The following is a 23,643-nucleotide window of genomic DNA, read 5'->3' on the forward strand; positions in this document are numbered from 1 at the left end:
GGCTGGAAATCTTCAGAGAAAGAGGGAAGAGGCAGGGCACTGGCCTGAAAACCCTCTGGGAGCCCCCTTCTGCTCTGGGGGCCCTGCACAACCAGGCAGGCCTCATTGGTGGAGAGTAGCCCTCAGTCCAGCCCTCGGGACAGCTGCTGGGGCTGCAGACAAAGAGGGTGTCTCTTTGAGGCGCGGGCAGCCTGCCATCCTCCTGAAAAGGGATCCTGCAAGCCTAGGAAGCTGCAGGAGGCTCCATCAATCACTGAGCATTTCATTATACCTTGGACAACATCCATAATGGAATAAAATGTCAGTACGTTTACTAGGGGAAAAATAGTAACTTCTCCATGGCCGGTTTGTTTTTTATTGATAGTAATTTCCAAAGACATTCCAATATCTCCAAAGCCATCATTAATAGCCTCGCAGCATGTCCATTTTGATGTGCAAATGAACAGATGTGGAGTCACAGACAATAATGCATTGCCTCCATTTCAGCCGAAAGTAATAAATCCGCCTCGGAATGTGTCCCAGCGTATCCCTCGGAAGCCCTTTTCTTTCCGCACATTCTTGCCTCTGTCAGGGAGTTAGAAAAGCCATTCGTTACTTTTCCGGAAGAAAGAGTTCACCTCCTCCTCATCTGCGTCTCAGGCCCCTGCTACACGCTGAGCGGGACAGCAGGGCGAGGGCAGGACAGTTCCGACGTGGGCAGCTGCTGAATGGTTCTCCCCTCCCTGTGTTTCGAAGAACCCGAGCCTGACTGCTTGGAACCACTTCTTTTTCTCTTTTATGAGTGTGGTAATTATTCAGCCGATACTCACTGATCCATCATCATACCAGGTCCCAGGTTAGAGTGAAGGATCAGAATGATAATAGCTGTTATTTATTCGAACGTCTGTTAATGGTCAATCATTGTTCTGTGTGGATGTACATCTGTTATCTCATTTAATTTCGAACAGCCTAATATGTACGTGGTGCTATCACCATTTTAATGATGAAGAACTTGAGTTCCAGGGAAGTATAGTAATTTTTAAATGTTTATATTAATAATGATACATTAACAATAAACACAACCACGGCAGTGGGTACCGTACCACATGCCATGCCTTGCATTAGACACTTCCCAGGTGCTGTGGAATTCTTATCAGCGCCCCATGAATTCCATGGGCCTGTAGCCCCAGTTCACAGATGGGTAAGCTGAGGCTCAGTGAGGGGAAGCTGCACATGCGAGGCCACCCAGCCAGGCAAGGGTGGAGCCTGGACTTGAACCTAAGTCAGCCCATTCCCAAAAGCTGTTCCCTGCTCCCCCAGAAACATGTCCCTGCCATTCTCAGCCTTCAAGGGTCTTGAGCCAGGGCATCTTTACAACCTTCAGGTTAATTTCTCACCAGCAGTGATAAATGTTTAACACCTCCGAGCTTGTGTTTTGGATGTTTAGTTGAAAGCTGTAATAGAATTTCTTTGTTGCTGAGCAACACACGAGGAATTTCTGAAATATTCGTTTTCTTTTACTAAGCAGGCAGGCTAAGGAGAGCAATTTATTCTCGCTGACCTGGGTGAAATCTTCCTGCAGCGGTCCATTCTGGTCTCAGAAGTCCCGAGACTTTACAGAAAAGGAGAGAGAAGCTTCCATGGCCTGGGGGTCTAGAAGCCCTGCGTGGAGGGTCTAGCATGTGCCTCTGCGTGGACATGGGTGGACATGGCGTGTGGCCACCTGTGTGCTGATGGAATCTAAGAGGTTCATTGCCTGGAGGGGAAGAGATACCGCCCTCTCAGGGTGGCAGGGCAGGGCTGTTGCAGACTTCCCTGGCATGTGCATGTCTGAATCAGCACTGCCACCTCTGTGTGGAGCCATGTTCTCCCTCCAGGGGTGTGCCAGGGGTGTGCCAGGGATGCCTGGACTGGTAGGCCCCACAGTCCACGGCCCTGCTGAGTCCCGAAGAGGACAGCTCTCTTACACACTCAAGGCTTCTTACACCCCTCCAGGGATGGGGGCCTGCTCTCACCTGGGGCGGCAGATTTTTTTTTCTTGAAATAGATCTATCTGCAGGATCTGGTTTATATTCTCTACAGTCAGAGTTTCCACAATTAATTTCCTTCTTCTGGATGACAAGGAGGTGACAGAACCTGCCACTCAGGACATTGGTGGAGCTGGGAGGCCTCTCCAAGCCCAGGAAGGGCAGGGATGGGGGTGGTTCAGGGGAGGTATTTGACTTGCTGAGTTGTGATGGAAGAAGGTGGTGTTCAGACTGACACCAGGGTCCTGGCAGGGTGTCTTGGGGGCCAGGAGGCCATTAACCAAGAAAAGGGGCAGAAGGGAATAGGGTTGACGTATCCAGAAGCACTGCCGGGACGTGGGACCACAGCCTCACGCCCTGGCTTCTCTGAGTTGGCAGAGCTACCCTTGCCCGGAAGGGCTGGGGGTGACCTTGGCATTCGCTCAGGGTGGGCTGCCATTAGGACCCCTCCCTCCCCAGGGCCTCCGAGTCTCTGCTGTGCTTCTCGCCTGCAGGCACCTATGTTGGCTGCTTCCGTGACGACGGCCAGGAGAGAACGCTGAAGGGCACTGTGTTTTTTGACTTGAGAAAGATGACCGTCTCCCACTGCCAGGACGCCTGCGCTGAGCGGTAAGTGTGGGGCCCCGGACGCCACCGGAAATAAGGTCAAGAGACATTCCCCAGAGGGAGGGGATACTTCGGCTGCCAGTGGCATCCAGGGTGGAACTAATTAGAGCTTGATTGATCGGGGCCCAGCTGTCCAGAAGAGAGAAAGTTGATTGATGAGGTGGCTGGGGTTGTGCATAGAACCCTGGGCTTGGTGTCCAGGGACCAAGTTCTAGTGCCACTGAGCCAGGGACTCGCCATGTGACTTAGCTCTGAGCCCTCTGCCTTTCCTTGGCCTCAGTTTACTTATATGTTTAAAATAGAATCAAGGGCTCTATAGGAACAGCTACTGTGTTTCAAAGAAGATTTACCCTTTCTGCTGCTGCCAACTCACTCAGTAGTTACCAGACACTAGTCATATGCCAGGGAGTGGTCTCTACCATCAAGACTGTCACAGACCACTCTGTGTGTGTGCGTGCATGTGTGTGCATGTGTGCGCGTGTGCGTGTACAACAGAATCAGCAGATGGTACTCTTAGTTTATTTCAATCTCATCAAATTCTTTCATATTTGTTGTGTCATAAATCCTTACCACCTTCTGCTAGGTAACAACTAATCATGCCCATTTTATAGGTGGAGAAACTGAGGCCAGAGAAGAAAAAGACAGGGCCCCTGTCAAGGGCGCTAAAACTGAGATGGACACTATCTCATTCTATTCTCCTAACAGTTCAGGAAACTGGGGCTGAGAGGTAGTAAGGGATATTCAGCATCACACAGCCAGCAGGGGCCAAACAAGGGTTAGGAGCTGGTGTTTGGGTTTTCAGTTTGGTTTTTATGCCTAGGTCCACTGAGGAGGGAGTTTGAAAATGTTAAATCCCGTGTGGTACCATATCGGTTCCGTTCTCTCTCTTTCTTTACCGACAGCATTACAGCTGGGTGGAGGCGGGTAAGAGCGGTCTCCAGGGCAGGGAGGCTTGTGGCGGGGCCTGCTTGTAACATGTGGAGGGCCCTTTGGACCAGTGGTGAGCTGGAGCCAGCTCATGGCTCACGAGAGCAGACAGTTAAATTTCAGAAATCCTCTAAGCCCATTGCTGAACCCTCGCTAGCTTGAAATCACCTACAGAAATTGGCAAATGCCACCAATTAGGCCCCTTCCCTCCCCTCCCGAGAGCCAGCTACCAGCTCACCACTGCTGTAGACCCATCGTGACCTGTCACATGACCTGCACCTTAGGGGACAAAGCCCAGGGCTGAGGAGAGGAACCAGTGGGGCTGACTCAGTCAGCTTAGCACAAAGGAGAGACTGTTCCCTAAACCCAGGACGATGACCCCTGAGGCCAGCCACACGCTGATGGCCGTGGCCCCTGCCTTCTCAACCAGACCTAACCGCAGCTTCAAGCCCAGCCCTCATCCTGGCCCCACAGCCAGCTGTTAGGACGCCAGGCCTGGCTCTGGGCCAAGGGCAGCTTTATCCCAGGCCCACTTTCCCCGCAGGTCCTATGTCTACGCCGGCTTGGAGGCCGGGACAGAGTGCTACTGCGGGAACCGGCTCCCGGTGCTGAGCGTCGGGCCGGAGGAGTGTAAGCAGGAGTGCAAGGGGGAGAAGGGCTCCGCGTGCGGAGGTGTTGGCCGGCTCTCCGTGTACCGAGTGGAGGAGCTGCAGCCGAGCTCCAGGAAGCGTGAGTGTGCAGCCCCCTCCCCTCCCCCAGGCTCTGTCTGCCCCCTCTCCACTTCCCCCGCCTGTGGGCCCTCCTCCAAATCACTTGGAACAGAAACCCCGCCCTCCCTTTCTCTTCAGCTTCCCTGGACAGCCTCTTCTCTGTGGGGTGCGGGGCTAGAGTGTGCCAAAGGTCGCCTGAGTTCATATGTGAAGCACATCTTTCTTTATCGCCTGAAGGAGAGAGAAAGTGATCCAGAGGCCTGGGGCCAAGGCCTAGGTAGGTCTCAAAAGTGCTGTGTGGCCTCTGGCAGCTCGCTTTCCCTCTCTGGGCTCCAGGCTATTTTGTAAAGTGCAGAGGCAGCCCTGGATTTCTAGCACTGGGGTGGACCAGGTCATCTGGAAGTTTCCTAGCTACCCAACCCCTAGGAATGGAGGGTAAAATGGAGCAAATGGTATTTTACATGCATAGCCGAACTAGCAAGCAAGTAAGGAACCCCTTGCTCCAGAAATGCAGAGGGAATCGAAGTCGCAGTGGTGATGTGAGTCGGGAACAGGTTGTGCGGCTCTGGTCTCCGCAGAGGGCAGTCGCTGGTCTTGGTGGCCGCGGGCTGATGTCCTGGTGTCCACATAGGACAGAGAAGGAGGCTTCGAGCTGGTCAGGATAGGGAACTGGATGGAAACCTCTGCCTCACATGGGATTCACTTCCACTGAAGTGTAAATCAATAAAAGTTCGGTTTCTAAAATATAGTCCAGGGAGATGGCAAAAAACTTGTCTGTTTGACATGAGCTCCGGGGACAAACAAAAAGAAAAATCTCCCTAAGGATTAGTAACTGTGGACGACCTGCATTCGTACGAGTTTGGGGGTTCAGATTTACATGATCTTCCTGGTCCTGAACACTCCAACATAAACATCAGCTCTGGACCACCGGGAGGGGCCGGCGGAGGCAAATGCAACACCGCTCAAAGCTGTGCCACCCACCCCGGTGTAACGAGTTCCCAGAGATAAACTCTCACTGAAGGTCAGCTTACAGTTTAAGTACAGAACTCGGAAGAGGAATAATCAGCCAGGAGGAGGAGGCAGCTGATGCTTCAGACAGGCAGACTGAACCCCCAAGAATGTCAATGGAAAGTGCTTTTAAATACCGGGGCCCCTGTTAGATGTGTTTGAAGCTCAGGTTTGTCCTGATTGCAAGATGCTGGGTCCACTTCACCTAACGATAAAAGGCTCCTTTATCAAATAAAGATGGCTGAGAGCACGGCCAGGGCCGTCCTTTTCATAATCAGGAGGGGCCGGGCTGGGAAGAAGTCAGGGCACGGGAGGCCGTCCCCACCGCTGGCCAGGGTGAGACCGTGGACGATGGGGGCACACGGGCTCCCGGACACAGCGCCTCTGGCTGTGCACCTGGTAACGGTTCCAGGGCAGCTAATGCATTAGTCCAGGCACGGGCAGAGCTCAGGGAAAGAGGGCTGAGGTCAGGCGCTAGACTACAAAGGGGTGTCCTGAGAGCTCTCCTAGCAATGAGTGTTAGCCACGCAGTACAGACGCCCAGTTGTGAGAACCATGGTGACTGCTATGGGGCCAGGGACCAGCGTGACGGGGAGAGTGGCTTATGCTCAGGCCCAGCCCACTGAGGCTGCGTAAGTGCTTACAGTCAGAGAGGATATATCTGGGCACAAGGGCTCCAGATTGGGGGACAGGGACAGGGTTGTAACCCTGGCAACACCTTCTTTGTGGATTCACTAATGAGACCATTAACTCAACAGATCGTGATTGATACCTACTCTGGGCCAGGACAGGGCCTGGCACAGAGGTTGCCGTGGTACATGGATCTGTCGACTTTTGCTCTGTCACCTGGGCATCCAAATGGGCTTCCTGAGGACCAGAATGTTCCAGACTGGCTTCTTGGACCATTGATTTCCCTGGGTTCAAAGCCACCACCATCCCCCAGCAGGACCAGGTCCATATGTGGGCTCCGGCAGCCCTGCCAGCTCCTCCCGCCTGCTCAGCCCCTGGCTCTTAGGGATCATTGATTTGCTTCAGACTGCCCGTTGGTTAAGAGTGAGGTGGCCCAGTTATTCAGCCTCAGATCTTGAGTGGGCTAGCCTTGATGTCATGGCTCATGTTGAAAACAGTGTGATAGCTGCCCCGTTGGGCAGCCTGTGGGGCCCATGCAGTTGAACTTTGCCCGCTCCCTTCTCAAGGAAATGAGTCAACAGGATCTCTGTCAAGAGGCAACCAGGCGGCCACCCGTGTTAAATTTCAGCTCCCCGGGTTGGGATCAGAGGTAAGAACAGAGCAGTTCGTCGAGGACTTCATCTCAGAGGTGTCCTGCCTGAAGTGGCCCTGGGGCTGTCACCTGGGAAGCGAGGGAGGCAGGTGTGGATAGACTGCACTAGACGACAGCCTCTTCCCCGAAAGACAGTCACTCAGTGATGCCCAGAGGCAGCCGATGCTGCCATCCCAGCAGCGCTGGCATCGCAGTGTATGCTGCGCCCTCACGTGCCCTGTTGTTCAGTTCATTCATCCACTCAGTACTCACTGGGCACCTGCTGTGTCAGTCAGGGCTGGTGTGGTTGAGCACAGGGTGACCCCCATGCAGATGCCCCTGGGATTCTGGTTTGTACCTCCCTGCAGCCTGGGACTGGCTGGGATACCCATCACCCCGCTGGCCCTGTGCCCTGCCTGTGCTCTTCACCCTCTTAGTCACGTGCCCCGGAGCCTGTCTCCCTGGTGTCTGTCCCACCCCAGAGCAGCTGGCTGAGGACCACAGCCCAGTCCACCTAGCTGTTTTGTCCTTTTGGGGCTCATTCATGCCACAGGACAAGAAGGAGTTCTGTGAGCTCAGCACAAGCCATCACCCCAAGTCCTTACACCAAGGCCAGGCAGCCACATCAGGGGCTGGCTTGTGGGTACACGTTGCCCCTCAAAACAACTCTAGCTACCGGGCATTATGTCGGCGAGGAAACAGAGGGTCTTGAGTCCATGACACACTCAAGTTTCAGAGCAAGTCATCAGCAGTGCCAGGACTTGCCCTCAGGCCAGTCAGATGCTCAGCCTGGACGGTTCTCCCTGGCACCAGCTGCCTCCCTTCAGTTGTGCCCGACTAGGCTGGTGTCCTGACGTGCAGACACTGGAGACATGGTTGACCAGATGGGCTTCCAGACCAGGGCTCCATCCTGCTTTGCAGATCTGCGTGGAGAGCCCTCTGGCCGCGGGGCTGGCTGGGGAGAGGGTTTCTGCTGCTGGCCAGGCGCTGAGCAGACGGGTAGCAGGGAGAGATGCTGAGCCCTGGGAGATCTGGGATAGGAATCGCGATGCCATCTAGAGAAACTCTGATGAGTCTGGAAGAAACTGATCAGTTGGTGCTGGAACATTCCAGAAGGCTTGTTCAGCACCAAGGACGCCAACTAGGGAGCTGCAGTTTTCCACCAGAAGGTCTGAGGAACACCGTGGCCTGAGGCTTCCTGGGATGGGGAGTAAGGCGTAATCCTCGAGCTTGATGGGAGCTCACGGTGGGGGCGGGGGGGGGGGCAGGGGGGTTGGGGGGAAGCACACAGTGTGTCACTCGGTGGCGCAGTGACGGGAACCTGGCAGGATGCTGATTTCCAGGCCTGCTTTTCTTTCCGCACATTCACAGGGAAGTCATGCGCTTTTCAGAACATCCGCCTCGCAGGTTCCCTAGTGCCAAATCTGGCTCACGATGGACGCACAGTCCGGATTTTGTGGAGGGAGGGAGGCGGGGAAGGAAGGGAGGAAGAAAGGAAGGAAAGGTGAATGGACACCGTCCCCCGAGAGCTGGTGGAATAGTGAGACCTGAAGTCAGACAAGCAGCCCCTTGTCGGTGATCCCGGGTGACCAAGGTCCTGGTGCCTGGCTTCCTCCAGGGTCTTGGCTTGGCCACACCCCTTCTAGGGCAGTTTGCCTTCTCTGATGTGAAACCCGCCCTCCTGAGGACGCCCCTTCACATGCTGAAACGCAGAAGCCACCAGTTTCCCTTGTGACAGGCACCAACAACCAGGAGCACCGTTTCTCACCGAAATCCTGTTTTTCCCCCAGGGAGGTCGGTCACGTACCGTGGGTGCTTCAGGCTGCCGGAGAACATCACACACGCTTTCCCCGACTCCCTGATGCAGGCCAACGTGACAGTGGAGACGTGTTCGGGATTTTGTTCCAAGAAAGTAAGACCAATTATAATTCTACCACATCAGCATGTGCGGTGGCCCCGGAGAGGGGGCAGGTGCGGTGCCGGGCCGCAGACATCCGTCCGCCCAGAGCAGCAGGCTGCGCAGCAGACATCCCTGAGGGTGCCCGCGGGGAGTCTGTTGCTAGGGCTGGTGATTCCAGGCCGGGCGGGGAATTGTCAGCGAAGGTTGTAGAAGCTGAAATGATCATGCCTTTCCCGTCATGAGCTCTTGGCACAAGTGTCAGATGGTAGACTGACTTGGTTTGGAAGCACGAAGATGCTGGGTCGGGACCTGGAGAGAACAGACGGATTTTCTGTTGTGTGTGCTGATGGTGTTGGCCATGAACCTGACTTCAGGGGCTGGAGTCCCAGGGGCACCTTCGGTTCAGCCTGGGCTGAGGAGTGGGGTGTGACTGTGCGGGGGCTGGGCTGGGCACCGAGGCTAGCTCTGGGGCAGGGAAATTGGCCAAGGCCAGGTAGGATTTGCAGAAAGCAGGACTGGGGGGCGGGGGGCATTGTGAAGCGAGGCTGGTGGAACCAGCAAGCTGTCCAAAGAGCACTGAGATCTGGGGCTGGAGTCCAGCAACCTCCAAATGGGTCTGGATGCAGCAGCCCTGGAAATGCCCTCAGTGGCAGCAGGCCAGGGTTTGGGACTGCTCCTCTGTGTGGGGGTTCAGTAGCCTTGATGAGACCATGATACCTGGCAGTGTAACACCATGGGGCTAAGAGAGGGGCCTTGGCAACGATGATGATGATGATGATGATGATGACGACAGTAATTATCAACAGTAGCTAACATGTATTGCTTGTTTGTTTCATGCCAGCTGCTTACTGTTCCAAGCCCAAATGTGTTAGCCAATTTAATCCTGTAGCAACCCTATGGGATAGTGTTACGATTATCTGCATTTTGCAGGTGAGAAAACTGAGGCAGGGAGAGCTTGAGCATTCTTTCTGAGGTCGCATAGCCAGTAAGGGGGGAGCCAGGACTTGAGCTCTGTAGCTCCATGGCCTGCTGGTGTTTGAGGGTGCAGGAAGTGGGCCTCTGCGAAGGCAGGTGTGGTTGGACACAGAGGAGCCTGCCCTCCAGGGGTGCCCCACCCTTCCTCGAAGCTGCCCTCCCCCCTCTGCTGCGTGCCCTCCCCGCTCTTGTGAATGCTCCCCTTGGAGGCAGGTGGAGTCAAAGCTTCGCATGTGCGCCTTCCTCTTGCGCACGCACAGCCTTTGAAGAGGCTCCTGCATGTCCTCCGAGGAAGCTTTCAGGGCATCAGGGAATCACGAGACACGTGCAGCAAGCCAGGAGCAGCTTGTTGATTTGCACACATCTGGCCTGGGCATCTCTACTTCCCCTCTCCCCCTTGTGGGAGCAGGGACTGGGGTAGAGGCAGCAGGGACACCTGCTTGTGTGCTCACAGGAAACAAACTGCTCTCCAGGGTGGCCTGCACACCTGCAGGTCCCAGCAGGTCCCCGAGGAGCCTCTGCTGGAATCAGAGGAGCTCAGCTGGGTCAGATCGGTCTGAGGGCAGCCTCCTAGGGTCCCCCACCCGCCCGCCCGCCCGGGGCAGTGTCCTGTGTCCTGTGTGCTGGGTGCTGTGCTGGGGGGCGGGGGGACCGCCCCGCCCGTGATCTGCCTCACCCTCCCAGCGCTCCCTGAGGGAGGTGCTCTGATCCCGGCTGCTGCAACAGAGCCAGAGCAGGTCTGCACACAGGCAGGGAGCCACTGGCTTTACAGCCCCCCTGCCGCCCCCCCGCCCCCCCCCCCCCCCCGTGCTTCTCCCTTTATGTGACATTGGGGGGAGGGGCCCCAGTGGGTGAGCCCAGAAAGGAGGCAACAGGAGAGAAGAAACAGGGGAACGTGACAGGAAACAGACATCACCGCTGTGTGTCCTTAGTGTTTTAAATTATTTTTAGTAGGTAATGTGCTCACACAATAAAGAGACACCAAAGTGCTCAGATAAGAGCGTCTTCCTCTCGCCCAGTGTCTCACCACCCACCGTCTGTCCTTCCTCGGAGGCAGCCATGGTCCTAACTTCCTGTGTCCACAGTCAGAGAGCATCTGTGTCTATTCCAGCCATCGTTTCTTTCAAAGACACGATTCCTTTACAAACCCACAGGCGGTAACGAGCTGCTCACAGCCGCCCTGCGTGGGACGGGGAGCGATGGCTTCCTATTGGCAAGGAGCGTGCTTTCCCCGTCTCTCATTCCCTTACAGGATGTCCTATAATTTATTTAACCGGCCTCCCGCTGCTACACATTTAGCATGTTTCCAGTCCTTTGCTTCTACAAATAAGGCTGCAGTGACTCCCCTTGTGGGTGGGGCGTTTTGTTGCGGTGGATCTGGGAGCCAGAATTCCAAGGAGGTGCTGGGTTCCAGGCCCTGTGTCCTTCTCACGTTGGCAGACTTTGCCATGTTGCCCTTGGCTGAGGTTATAAAGGGTGTCCCAAAATTCACGCAAGATTTGAATTTTGCGTGAGCATTAACAACAACAAACAACAAAAAATAAAAGCCTAATTTTACTTGGTTTATTGAATCAGATTCTAATATCTGTTGCCCTTTGATTTCAATCCCTTAAATTTGATAAGCATTACCAAGTACCAATTATGGCCCAGGAGCAGGGACAATGAAGACCAATGAAGACCACGGCTTTGCCTATGTGCCAGCAAAGCCTCGGAGGCCATTTACCCTATGTGCTATTCCATACATAACCCTATACTATGTACTTTATGAATCAATAAAAAATTTACAATTTTTAATTATAAACCTGTGTTTTCTATCAAAATTACTTCTTGCGTGAATTTTGGGACACCCTTTATTAACCTCACACCCCCGCCAGCGCTGTGTGAGCGGGAAATGAGGCAGCCTTTGGCTCTTCTTTTAGGGACAATGACTTCAAAGCAGCATCCTAGGGAGACATCCCAGTATCCTGGGGGCACCTCCACTGGGGCAGCCCGCGAGGGCCCAGAGATGTCCGCCCTGTGCTTTCAGATACGCATCCTGAAGATGTTACACTCTCCAACTTCTGTTTTCAGCCTTTCTTCGCTTTTGCTGGCACAAATCCATGTTGCTGCAGTTTTGCATTGGAGCTTGTGCCAGCGGCACCTGCAGGCTCCCGATCTCTTCCCCGTTTTTCGCTTTAGCACCTTGTGCGTCTCCCCTCGTGACATGTTTCAAGGACAAGTGACAGGCTCAGCTCTGGCCAGTGCTGGTGGGAACTATTCTGTTCGGGTCAGATCAGGGAGGAGAGGGCATCCCGGGTCCTCGAGATGCCTCTGCTTGTTTCCTTTCCTGGCCTCCCTGCGTTGTCGGATGGGCTGGGGCGGGTGGGAGTTTCCTCCAGGGCCATTGTTTAGGTGCTCTGAAGTTTGCAGCTGGGAGGAAGTCCTCATTTCCAGCGTTCATGTTGAAAACAGATCTTGGCAGGAGGCATTTAGTGAGATGTGTCCAAACTAGGGTGGGGGTGGGGGGGTGCCAGCAGAGCTCAGGGGTGGGGGAAACCTGGCCCCCTCTCATGAGGTAGAGCTCACCCCTGGGGAGGGGCTGAGATAGGACGTGACAGAGTGAGGTCAGTGCCTGAAGGGGGCGAGGGAGACTCGGAGGCCAGTAGCACCAAGGCTGCAGGACTGACCCAGTGGCAGCTCATCTGCACTTGTGTGGAAGGGTGGGAGCCAGAGGATGTGGGCAGTGTCCGCAGGCGGATGAGGGATGTGAGGGGTGCATTGTAAGACCAGGCAACTGCTGAGCAGGCGGGGGCTGGTGGGAAGCAGCCCAGCTTGCCGGAGTGGAGGGCTCCATGGCGTGGCGTGGAAGGTGGGTGGAGACACACTGCAATGGGCCTTGGATGCCTGCCTCAAAGCCCAGATGTTTTTGGTGCATAAGAGGGAGCCACTGGTGGTGTAGCCTGCAGGGAGAGGATGCCGTGCCCAGCGTGGCACCTCACAGCCGTAGGTGGGGCTCTGGAGGGGGGTGGAGGCGCCCTCTGTGGATCCCTTTGGGGGGCAGCCCTCCTCAGAGACACCTTGAGAGATGCCTGGGCAAAGATAGAAGGTGGCCTGTGGCCTGGCTCTGGAGTTAGGGATTCTAGGGAGGGCGAGGGCGAGGCCCAGATGTTACTCACCCAAGGAAAACCACCTTCTACCCAACTGAGTGAGCCTTTGGTTCCCAAGCCGTCCATCCCTCCTCCCTCATGGGTGTTGGTGTAACTCGGACTCAAGACTTTGGGAGCAGACCCCCGCCCCGCCCCCCCATTGGGCAGCTCTGAGCTCTGCAGTTTCCTGGCCAGGGTTTTATGGGGACTCTGCCTTCACTCTACAGCCGGGTTTCTCAGCCTTGCAACTACTGACACTTCAGGTCAGGTCACCTTCGTTTTAGCATCTGTCTGTGCATTGCAGGGTATTTAGCAGCGTTGCTAGCCTTTACCCGAAACATACCAACAGCCCCTCCCCGCTCAGTTGTGACAACCCAAACCGTCCCCAAACAAGGCCACATGCCCCCTGCAGGACAAAATTGTCTCTTCGTGCCCAGTCAAGAGCCACTGCCCTCCAGGGCCAGCTTGAATGTGTTGGCTCAGCAAGGCCCAGGCACGGCCCACGTTCCCCATGAGTCTGAATCCTTGAGAACATTGTCTCATCCAACTATTTGGTGAGGATGAGGAAGCAAATTCTGCCTCTGGTGTTGATGTCTGGGGGATGTGAGGTCAGTTAGGGGTTCAGCTGACCCAGGCCTGAGGGACCAGCGACCTGTGTGCAGGAATGGTTTCCCCTCTCCTGTTCTGGATGCTGAGGGGCAGAGAGAGGTGAACTCGGGATGTCTGGCTGTACTTTCCTGTCTGAAGTGCCAAGCACTTCCTCTCCAGCAAGGCCAGCAGCACCGAGGCTGCAGGGCTGACCCAGTGGCAGCTCCATCTCATCCTAATTTGGCAGAAAGACAAGCTCAGATGTTCTATGATGTGGGAATGGCTACATTAAGCCACAGCCATACAGTGGACTATAATGCAGCCATTGAAAATGGTTTCAAAGACTTTTATGATGGAAAATGCTCACAGCAGAATGTGAAATGAGACAGAGCTAAATCTGGGGGAGGGGACTAAGGGCTTAATTAGGACTGTGGGGCCCAGCAGCAGATGTGAGAGTTGGGGCTTGGGAACAGGAAAAGAGGGGAGCCCTCCTTGCAGCACCCCGATTTTGAGCACCATCTGGGGTCTATTTGTAGCCCCAGATAGAAATCTCTATTGTTTTTTGCTAGTTAGTTACAATGAATTTGGGGAGCTCCAAGAGTATAGTTTGACTCAGAGGAGAACATTTGGGGGAATAGCAGCATCTTAATCATCTGACTGCCTGCCAGCAGGAGAGACTGGACCGATGTAATGTGTTTTTAAACACAGTACAGTGATCTTGTCTAATTTTCTGCGGTCGTTTTGGAGATGGGAGGAAGCCTGCTCATTCTCAGTACTCAGCTCCTTCCTTTGGACAGAGGTGAGGATGAGGGGGGCGGGGGAGAGCTTAGATATTTGTGTTGCTACCAGTTCAGATCTGGGGGTGATTAATTTCGAAGCCCACTATTTGTGTGCAAACAGATAGACTATTTGTGGGAGCGTGGGTTCCCATAGTGGGCTGGTGAGCGAAATCTGACACCATCTGTAAACAGGTTACAAACGTGTGACGCTTCCCCAGCATTATGCCTGTGATCTGAGGTTTTATCTGCCGGCCACTGCTGCTGGTTCTACTGAGAATGCAACCAGAGGGACAGGATGGAGGGGAGAGAGGGGAGGGGGGGAGGTGCTCCCCTTCCTTCTTGTCCTCTTTTAGCCTCTTTTGGGTGCATGCGTCCTTCATAGAGAATATTAACCCCCTGGGTGTTTTCCCATTGACGGTCTTCTAGGGGTTTTTTATTTGGCCGTTTAATAGCAGCGCTTACCCATCCGTCTGTGAAATGGAAAAGCACATGTTACTGTGGAGGCTGCTGGGCCGCGCTGGCTCAGTCCACTTGGACCCCAGTAGACACGGTCTCTGCTGGTGGACTTGCTGCCTCCGTGGGGCACGTAATTTCACGCTCTGCCAAGGTTAGGCCTGTAAGAGTCTGGGTATTGTGACTTCCTACCTGGAAAGTAAGAATTTTTTTTTTTCCAAAATGCTGTATAGTCATTCCAATAGGTGACTGATAGAGGGTGGCTTTGGATTTCCTATAAAAATTCTGTCGTAAACCTGTTGATATTATGTTGTAAGTCTCTAAAGCACACTTACTGTTTTCTTTGAAGGGGAGGTTACACAGGCTTTTTAAAAGAAAATTTTAGAAATTTTTGGAAATGCAGAAATGAAATTAAAACTCACTTGTAATTTTATTGCACCGGAGAAAACAACCAATAACACTTTGCACACTTTTGTATGTATATATATCCTTCTAAAGTGTGTGTGTGTGTATATATATATATATATATATATATATATATCTCACAAGGATATATATGTATATATATATATATATATATATACACATATATATAATCTCCATCCTTCTAAAAATGGAAGGAGGGAGCTTTAGAGGCATCAGGACCTGGGTGCACAGCCCTGCTCGGCCCCTTTCTCTCTTTGTGGTCCTGGCCAGTCACGTAGCCCTGAGCCTTAGTGTCCTCCTGTGCTGCCCGGGGTTGGCGGCGGCGGCAGTGCCTCACCAGACTGCGAGGAGGACTCGGTGGCTTTGCTGTGGTTTGGGCATCTCTTGCGTAGCGAGTACTGCAGACAGTGGGATGATGATCGTTACTATGCGGCTTCCCTGGTTCCTTTGCTGTGCGTGGGAAGCTTGAGAAACTGCCTAAGACGAGGTCCTCCCCATGTCCGTGGAAACCCGGGCCCCTGGGGTCCCGAGGGTGTGGTGGTTCTGAAACACCCAGGGTTGAATGGGCCTTCTTTCTGGCGCGTGTTTGGCTGTGACGGGAGGTTGTCGCATGGAGCGGGAGAGTGGGTCTACTGTCTGGGGACCCAGTGTCTGCAGAGAGCCACTGCCCAAGGGAACATCCAGAGGCCCCTGGAGACACTGACATTTGCCCCAAACAATCCCGAAGCAGCACGTCTGAGGCTGGACACAGGCAGGGGGCTGTGAGTCAGCTCTTCGCATGGAGAAGCCCTGCCCCCACCCACACCTTCAGCCTCCCCTGGACTCAGGCCATGCAAGTTGCTGGGTGTCTCCTCTCTGACAGGCACCTCACGAGTGTTTCATTCCATCCTCACCGCCCCCTTACAGGTGCGGAAATCAAGACTCAGTCCATCTTAACCTAATCTCACGCCTGCTGGCTCCCAAGCCTGTAATCATCAAGCTATGCCCCTTTCATAAAGGTGATCAAACCCAGGCTCAGAGATGCTCACTAGCTTGTCGACACTGTGCTCCTGACACCAAGCCTTGGTGTGGCTCCACCTCCCCATAGCTGCCTCTCCAAACCACACAAACCGCCCCCAGCCCACCCCTGCGGTCAGACCCCACAGGCATCGGGTCGGAGCAAACAGCCTCTCAATCACAGCACCAGCTGACGGGTTTGCATGCAACTTGACATTTGCCCGAAAGCACCCAAAACAAAAGTTGGCCTCATCCCCCATATTCGCAGCCACCTTTGCGGCTGTCTTCATTCCCTGTTTGTGTCCAGACTTGCCTCTGGAGGGAAGGGAACGGCCCGGGAGGTAAAGACTGGTCAGAGCTAAGCTCTGTGCTAGTTTGCAGATTTCATAAAAAATCCATGCATTCATGTGCTTGCCTCCAAGGAGTTGAGTGTGGGTGTGGCAAAGCCCTGGACTGGACTCCAGGAAGCTGGCTTCTCTTCCACTCACCCTGATGGTCTGAGGTCTCAGGCTGCTCACCACCTGCCTCCAAGCCTCAATTTCCCCTTCGGAAACTTGGAGCACCGATCTGTGAGATTTCTGTAATTCCATATAACCAGGGAGATCCCAAGCAAGGTGCTCAAGGAGGAATGAAGATGGAGGAGATGAGACCCAGCTGGGCCAGTTTGTTAGAGGTGTTCTTCTTGCCTGTTGGAATGTCCACTCCTTGACCCCTTGGCCATGACCAAGCCTTTGCATGTGGACCCCCCATAACCCAGAGAGCCAGGCCCTGGCTGAGTCTTGACCTGGCTCCAGGCTGACACCCTGGCTGGGGCTGGTGGTGAGGTGTCTGGAGTAGGATGCATATCCACCCGCCCTCCAGCCGGGCTCCGTGGCTCCCTCTTCAACCCCTCGGCTAGTTTATTGAAACAGTCCCACATCTGGTTTGTGCTTCCTTTTTCTGCCTTGCTTTCTCTAATCATCTTCTCCTTTGTCTCTGCGTGTTCTCTCTCTCTCTCTCTCTCTCTCTCTCTCTCTCTCTCTCGAGCTTGGGGTAGGGGTGGGAGGACTGGGGAAGTTGGCAGAGAGATAAGATTCTCCAATATTTAATTTTTATGGAAATCATGTCCTAGAAATCCCCAAGGGGCTAAAAATTGTTCTGTGTTTTCAGAATCCAGTGATGTCGCCGAAGTGGTTATGTTGTAAATAAAACCACATTACTGTCTGCAGCTCGCCCATGCTCTGCACACACCCGGAAACTCGACAGTTTAATCCACTCAAGGAAGCAAAGAGGTTCGGGTCACTGGTGGGGGCAGCCTGTCCCCAGCCCTGGGAGACAGGACTAGGAGGCACCACCGTGGGCAGCAGCAGTACAGCCAGGGAGGGAGACAGAGCCAGCCGCCCTGAGCAGAGCTACCAAGTTGCTGAAATTTCCTCTGAACAGGAATCCCAGGAGATCCAAGCCCCCTGGGGTCCCTGGTGTTGGGGGTGGGGGGGAGGTGTTGCTTAGATGTGGCAGCTTTCTTCTCCTCCCTCTTGCCCAGGGTGAAATGACCAACAAAAAGCTCATGCCCAAGTCCGTTGCCAGTAATTTGGAGGGGAGTTGGGAGTGTAAAGGACATTCATTCATTCATTTGTTCATTGGTTTGTCCATCAAACGGTCATTAAGCATCCACCATGTTCTAGAGAATGCAGCAAAGCTCACAGACACACAGAAATCCCTGCTCACACCCTCGGGGAAGGAAGCAAGCAATAAGCAGGTCAGTAAGTAAAACAGAGCAGATGTTGAATGCCGACAAGTTACGTGGAGGAAAATGAAGCAGGAACCTTCAGTATAAACCCGTGAGAAAGGAAAATATTTATTGACTGAAAGTCTTGTACACAAATGTTCATAGCAGCTTTATCTGTAATAGGTAGAGACCAGAAACAGCCCATGTGTCCCTCAAGTGGATGAATCAACAGATTGGTACATTCACACACAGAATAACAGGGATAAAAAAGAAATGATCTATTAACAGATAAAACAACATGGGTGGGCCTAACAAATACATTTTTGAATGAAAGAAAGCAGACACCCAAAAATAGACATTGGATGACTCCATTTATATTCTAGACAAAATGAATCTGTGTCGGTGGAAATCAGAAGAGGTTGCTGTGAGGGAGGGTGGGCTGATTGGAAAGGGGTGGAGGAACCTGGTGTGAGGGAACCGCTGGTCTTGATACACACGCATCAGGACTGCTGAGGGTACACTTAGGGTCAGAGGGTTTCATCGCTGTGACACCCCAGTGAAACCAAATTAGAAGGCCCAGCAGCCGGGGAATAGGGTGTGTCGGTGGTGGTGGGAGGATGTTGTGACTTGAAGTGGGGAAGCCGGAGAAGGCCTCCGGGGAGAAGGCAAGTTGAAGAAAGTAAGGGAGAAAGCCATGTGGGTGTCTGGGGGAGGAACATTCTAGGCAGAGAGAACAGCAAGTGCAAAGGCCCTGAGGTGGGTCTGTGACTGGCCGGGCCGAGGACCGGTAGGAAAGCTGGTGTGTTAGCTTCCCAGGGCCGCTGTAGCAAGTGCCGCAGACGGATGGGGCTTCAGCAACAGAGATTTGTTTCCTTGCAGCTCTGGAGGCCGGAGGTCTGACATCCAGGTGATGGTTTCTTCTGTCCCCAGACCGCATGTGGCCTTGGCCCTTTGTCTTCACAGGGCCCTCCCTTGGTCTGCCTGTGTGTTTGTGTTCTAGTCACTTCTAATAACCACACCAGTCAGATTGGACTGGGGCCCACCTCATGGCCCCATTTAAACGTAATTACCTCTTTAAAGAACCAAAAGCAGTCACGTTCCGAGGTAGGGGAGTTAGCATTTCAACATGTGAAGTTTAGGGGGATACCGTTCCGCCCATAACAGCCAGTGCGAACAGACGGGGACACAGCCAGGTGGCCGCGTGCTCTGCCCATCGCTGCCGTGGGCGCCCAGGCTGCTGTGGTGAAGGTGCTGATCTGGGAGGAGGCAGGAGGGGGGTTGTGGGAGGGGATGGATGGTGATGGTGGGGGCTGGAGGTCACGGTTCCTATGACGGCTTTTCACCAACTCACGGCAGCAGAACTTGCTTCCAGAAAGCCAGTGGTGTTCTGATGGAGGGGCCAGACAGACACAGATTTCACTTTCTCTGCAGTAGTGGCCTGGGGGTCCCGGCGGGGGCTGCTGGAGGTGGTATCTGGCTGGACATGCTAATGGGTTTGTCAGCCTTTGTCCGCTCACTCCCACGTCCCGTAACCTTGGCCCTGCACCGGGACAGTGGCCCTGGCTGCTGGCGTTGGATTGCCACTGCAGCTGACATTGGGGGCAGCTGTGGTTCGGGAAATGGCTGGTTCCCAAGTGAGGGCCTCATTGTGGCCGCTGAGCCTTCAATGCATCCTCTTCTGCATGTGCCTGAGCAAGACTAAAGGACCACAGGCTCACAGGGGCAGGGGCTCTAGCCTTCCCTTGGTCCTGAGCTTCCCAGGCCTTGGAGGGGGAGCCAAGGGGAGGACCTTTAAGGAAACAACCTCCTGGTATGCTGAGAGGCAGGTGGTCTGGGGCCCACCTCTAGTATAATTAAAGGCCTGAAGAGAGAAAAATAGGGGAGCACGTACCATGTGTTGGGCGCTGGGCTGGGTTCTTCTCATGCACGGTCCTCCCTTCATTCTCCCCCCACTCTGTGAGCTGAGTGTCATTACCCCCACGGTACAGACGAGAAAATCAAGGCTCAGAAAGAGCCGGCACTTGCCCAAGGTCACACAGGTACAGAATTGTGACTCTGGAACTTGGGTCCAGGTCTTTCAGATGATAAACATGGTCCTTTCTCTACTATGTGGTGCTTCCTCCCTCTGACATAAAAGTTCCTGGATACCCACCCCCATCCTCCATCCCCATGTCAAGCCTCTCCCAGGAAAGCCTTGGGGGTAGCCGTCCTGGTCTCACTGCCCCTGGGGTGGGCCAGGAGGGGCTAGTGAGGGGGCCAGAGAGAAATGAGATCCTCCAGCTCTTCCAGGCAGGCCCATTTGTGGAACATGTCCGTTTTACAGGTGGAGAAACTAAGGGGAGGTGACATACTTATGGTCCCAGAGAATGTTTGTGAGTGTTTCCAATGCAAAAGGGAGCTCTGAGCTCTAGAATCAGAGAGTTTAGTAAGATGGTGTGTGTGTGTGTGTGTGTGTGTGTGTGTGTGTGTGTGTGTGTGTGTGTAGGTGGGTAGTTTTCACTGTTCTTCCACCTCAGTGGATCCAAGTCTACTCTTGCCCACCTTCCTGTCTTGGAAAGGTGGGCGTGTGGGCAACTGTCCTTGGTCCTGAACCCCCAGCAGTGGACTTCAGGCATAGGATTGGATTGGGTCTCTCCAGGCAGAGCTAGTGGGGATTCCAGACGTCACGCAGGGCTCCCAGTTTGTTAGTTAAACCTGTGACACGTTGAGCCCTAACTGCCATGTGTGGGCTTTTCTGTCCCGTTCTGACCCCTACACACATTTTTCTCCCATGGATGCCACTGTCTGGAGGGCCTGTTCCCATCCCGATGCTCCCGACTGCCTCCTGGACGTTTCAGGAGCCCAGATCCAGGCTCTGCTCCCTCCTTGCACACTTGACTCACCTGCCACAGCCCCACTGCGCTGTGCCTGCTGGATTGTCGCTGGCCAGCTGTGAGCTGCTGGAGGGCAGGGGTCACATCTCATTGAGTTGGTCTCCCTGGGCTTGGGCACTAGAAGGACGGATAGACATCCCTGTTGATCCCCTGCAACCGGCAGTGGGTCCACGCGTTCATCCTGCAGCTGCGGGAGGCGTGGCCTTTGCATTCACCGCGTTGCTTCTCTTCCTCTCTTCGTCTGGCAGGAGTTCCCCTTGGCCATCCTCAGAGGCTCGGAGTGCTACTGTGCTTACCCCACCTCCCAGTTCAACCTGCGGGATGCTGTAGACAGCTCGCTGTGTAGCCAGGAGTCTGAGGCACAGAAGCTGGCAGAGTACTGCGAGGTCTACCAGACACCCGTGCAAGGTGAGCCCCGCCCCCGAGGTGGGCAGGGCGTGAAGGGTCCTCCTCCCCGTGCCTGCCTCTGCTGGTGGCCTGTGGTCTGGAGGTTTGGAAATGCTGGCCATGGTGGAGTGTGCAGTCCTGGGGTAGGAGGGGCATCTGTGTAAGAACCCCGGGATCCTCGTGGATAGTCTCAGCTGGGGATCATGGATGGAGGAGGCCTCCGCCATCTCTGGAGGCCGGGCCAGGATGCAGGGCTCAGTTTGAAAAGCACCTGACCTTAACCTGAATCTCTCTGGGGATGAAGGTGGTTTGAGGAAGGAAGGAAGAGCAGAGTGGCACAGTCCAGGGGGACAGCAAGGGCAAGGTGGCAGCACTGGGTGGCATGGGAGCTCAGGGCCACAAGGGCCTCAGAGGCTTCCCGAGGCAGCCCAGGACCTGGGATCCAGCAAGGCTCCTGGGCTGTGGTGTGTAACATCCCGTCTGCCCGGCTGGCCTTAGGAGCTGGTGGAGTAAGAGCAGAGAGGGCGGGATGTTGCCACCTTATAGAGCCTGCTTTGGGGCTTCCACCTGAAGATTTCAGGCAGCCCCGGGGGGGTGGGGGTGGGGGATGAAGAGGCTCAGAGAGGTCACTTGCCTGAAATTAGTCCAGCAAGTTTGTTGTTGGCTGTACTTCAGGGTGTGGCATTGGTCCACCCAGCTATGACCCAGCCACCTCCCCTGGAGTTACCTGTGCTGTGCCAGTAGCCAAGGCTTGACTGTGGCCATGGAGACAAAGCAGGGGCTGCGGGTCCACAGGAGCCAATTTGCATCACACTCTTGCGTGGGCTTTGGGGCCTCGTGGTCCCTGGGGCTGTCTCTGGCCAGCCACGTGCAGGTGGCGAACCCGTCCCCCTCAGTTCACACCTGTACTAAGCGGGAGCCTCGGGTCAGCAGTTTCTATCCAGGGGAGTCCGGTGGTGAGTCTGAATCACCATGGGGGTGAGTGACCCTGACATGACCTCTGACTTTCAGACACTCGGTGCACAGACAGGAAGTTCCTGCCCACCAAGTCCAAAGTGTTTGTGGCTTTGTCGAGCTTCCCGGGTGCCGGGAATACCTGGGCGCGGCACCTCATCGAGCACGCCACCGGCTTCTATACTGGGAGCTACTACTTCGACGGAACTCTCTACAACAAAGGTGAGCAGGGGCAGAGAGTGGGGAAGGCGGCTCCCGTGGCCAGACCGTCCCCTGGGAGTGCGGGAGCAGTACTTCTCCCACGCGTGTGTGTCAGAGCCTCCCCGAGGGCTTGGTAAATTCAGCCGATTCCCGGGCAGCGCCTCAGAGTCTGGCCCAGTTGATCTGGTATGAGCCTGGGAACTGCCGTTCCTGGCAGGCTCCGGGTGACGATGGAGGCCGGCCTCGGGCCACACTGAGAGTGACAGCTCATGGGCTCCGCTCTGGACTCAAAGGGGAAGCCTAGTGGCATGGATTTCCTCTCTAGAAACCTTTCCTGGACTTTCCTTGCTTTTCAGAACCCTCGATCATTGAGTGAGATGGTATCTGCTAACTCCTTTTTCCTTTTTGGGCAAGGGGTAGCTTATCAAAATGCTTTTTTTTTAATCCTCACCCGAAGACATGCTTAGAGAGAAGAAGGGAAAGAGAGTGAGAGAGAAATAAACCTGTGAGAGAGAAGCATCGGTCAGTTGCCTTCCACACATACCCCCACTGGGGATCCAACCATAACCCAGATGTGTGCCCTGGCCGGGAATCAGCCGGCAACCTTTTCGGCGCACAGGACGAAACTCAACCAACTGAGCCACCCCGGCTAGGCTCACAATGCTATGTTTTAAAAACTGGTCTTAAAATCTTCAAGAGCTTTATGGTTTAAAATCTTGCAGAAATAAGGGGCCTTAAATGGCTTGAGTCTGCGCTGTTTCAGAACCAAGAATCTCAGGTGAGTCCAGTGGCATCTTCATGTGTGAAATATATTTCTCTGTTGTCAAGTGTCACAACAACTAAGCTTCATCACTAGAGTGATGGCCCATTCCTCTGAAAAGAGTGTGCTATAGTAGCATCCTAGAGGAAATGGAAACTTCTGAGCTTGGCAGTGGGTTCTGGAATCACCCACAGCAATCTCAGTCTGGTCGGGACAAAGCCAAGGTTGTTCATACAACCCTTTGTCCTTGGGAGCCTTGGTTATGGGTACCTACAGGTGAGTGGTCAGGGGAAGCACGTGGTCCTGCCCACTCTGTCCTAGTCCCCTGGGAACCACCCACTGTGCACAGCAAGCATGTCAAACTCAAAGGCTAACACGGGCCAAATGAATAAGGCATGTGGCCCGGGGGCCGTGAGTTTGACATGCTTGGTGTACAGCTGCAGTGACCCGCCTCGTTCATCTAGAAGGCTTTCCCCTGTCTCTCACAGCTGGCTATTTTGGTCCACAAATGGCTAAGTGGCCCAGTGGTTTGAACAGCCACATATAAGTGTTGCGCAGCTGCCTCGGATGGTTTTAGAGATATCAGGACATCTTTGAGCCTTATAGGGCCAGTTAGATGCAGCCACTGCCTCAGAGCACTTACAGAGCAATGACACGTGCAGATGGGACATTCACAAGGCAGCTCCAGAGCCAAAATGCCAACCCTGTCCTGGGTGAATGTGGTTGAGTTATAAGGAAAAGTGGCCGCTGTTGGCATAGGCGGAGGCAGTAGGAAAGGCACCCTGGGTCTCAAGCGTCAAAGACTGCATCTCAGATTTACGCAGCCCAGAGTGGGACTCCTCCTTTCCCGGAAGCTCCCAGCTGCTTGACAGAATGAATCAAAGCAAAACTTTCAGTGTTTGGCCCATGAAAGAGATGAGTTTGAAACATGTGGAGCTTCAGTAGGTGAACCCAGAATTCCAGATTCAAAAGAAACTTGCAAATACAGGTGCTTCCCAGC

The 23,643-nt window shown here is 54.2% G+C and overlaps 1 protein-coding gene across 6 annotated transcripts in view; it reads left to right on the forward strand.

Moving 5' to 3' along the window:
• The window catches only part of WSCD1 (WSC domain containing 1), a 41,726-nt gene that overhangs the window by 13,844 nt on the left and 4,239 nt on the right, over positions 1-23,643 (forward strand). For all 6 annotated transcript variants that reach the window (XM_070392963.1, XM_070392964.1, XM_070392966.1 and 3 more), the window contains exons 3-7: positions 2,501-2,615; positions 4,084-4,268; positions 8,309-8,430; positions 20,590-20,749; positions 21,740-21,904. In XM_070392963.1, coding sequence (XP_070249064.1) covers positions 2,501-2,615; positions 4,084-4,268; positions 8,309-8,430; positions 20,590-20,749; positions 21,740-21,904 — 747 coding nt within the window. The remainder of the gene's footprint in view (positions 1-2,500; positions 2,616-4,083; positions 4,269-8,308; positions 8,431-20,589; positions 20,750-21,739; positions 21,905-23,643) is intronic.

Source organism: Myotis yumanensis, unplaced genomic scaffold (assembly GCF_028538775.1).
Source record: "Myotis yumanensis isolate MYYU_CA2020_CCGP unplaced genomic scaffold, mMyoYum1.0.hap1 SCAF_16, whole genome shotgun sequence".
In the NCBI taxonomy this organism is placed as follows: domain Eukaryota; kingdom Metazoa; phylum Chordata; class Mammalia; order Chiroptera; family Vespertilionidae; genus Myotis; species Myotis yumanensis.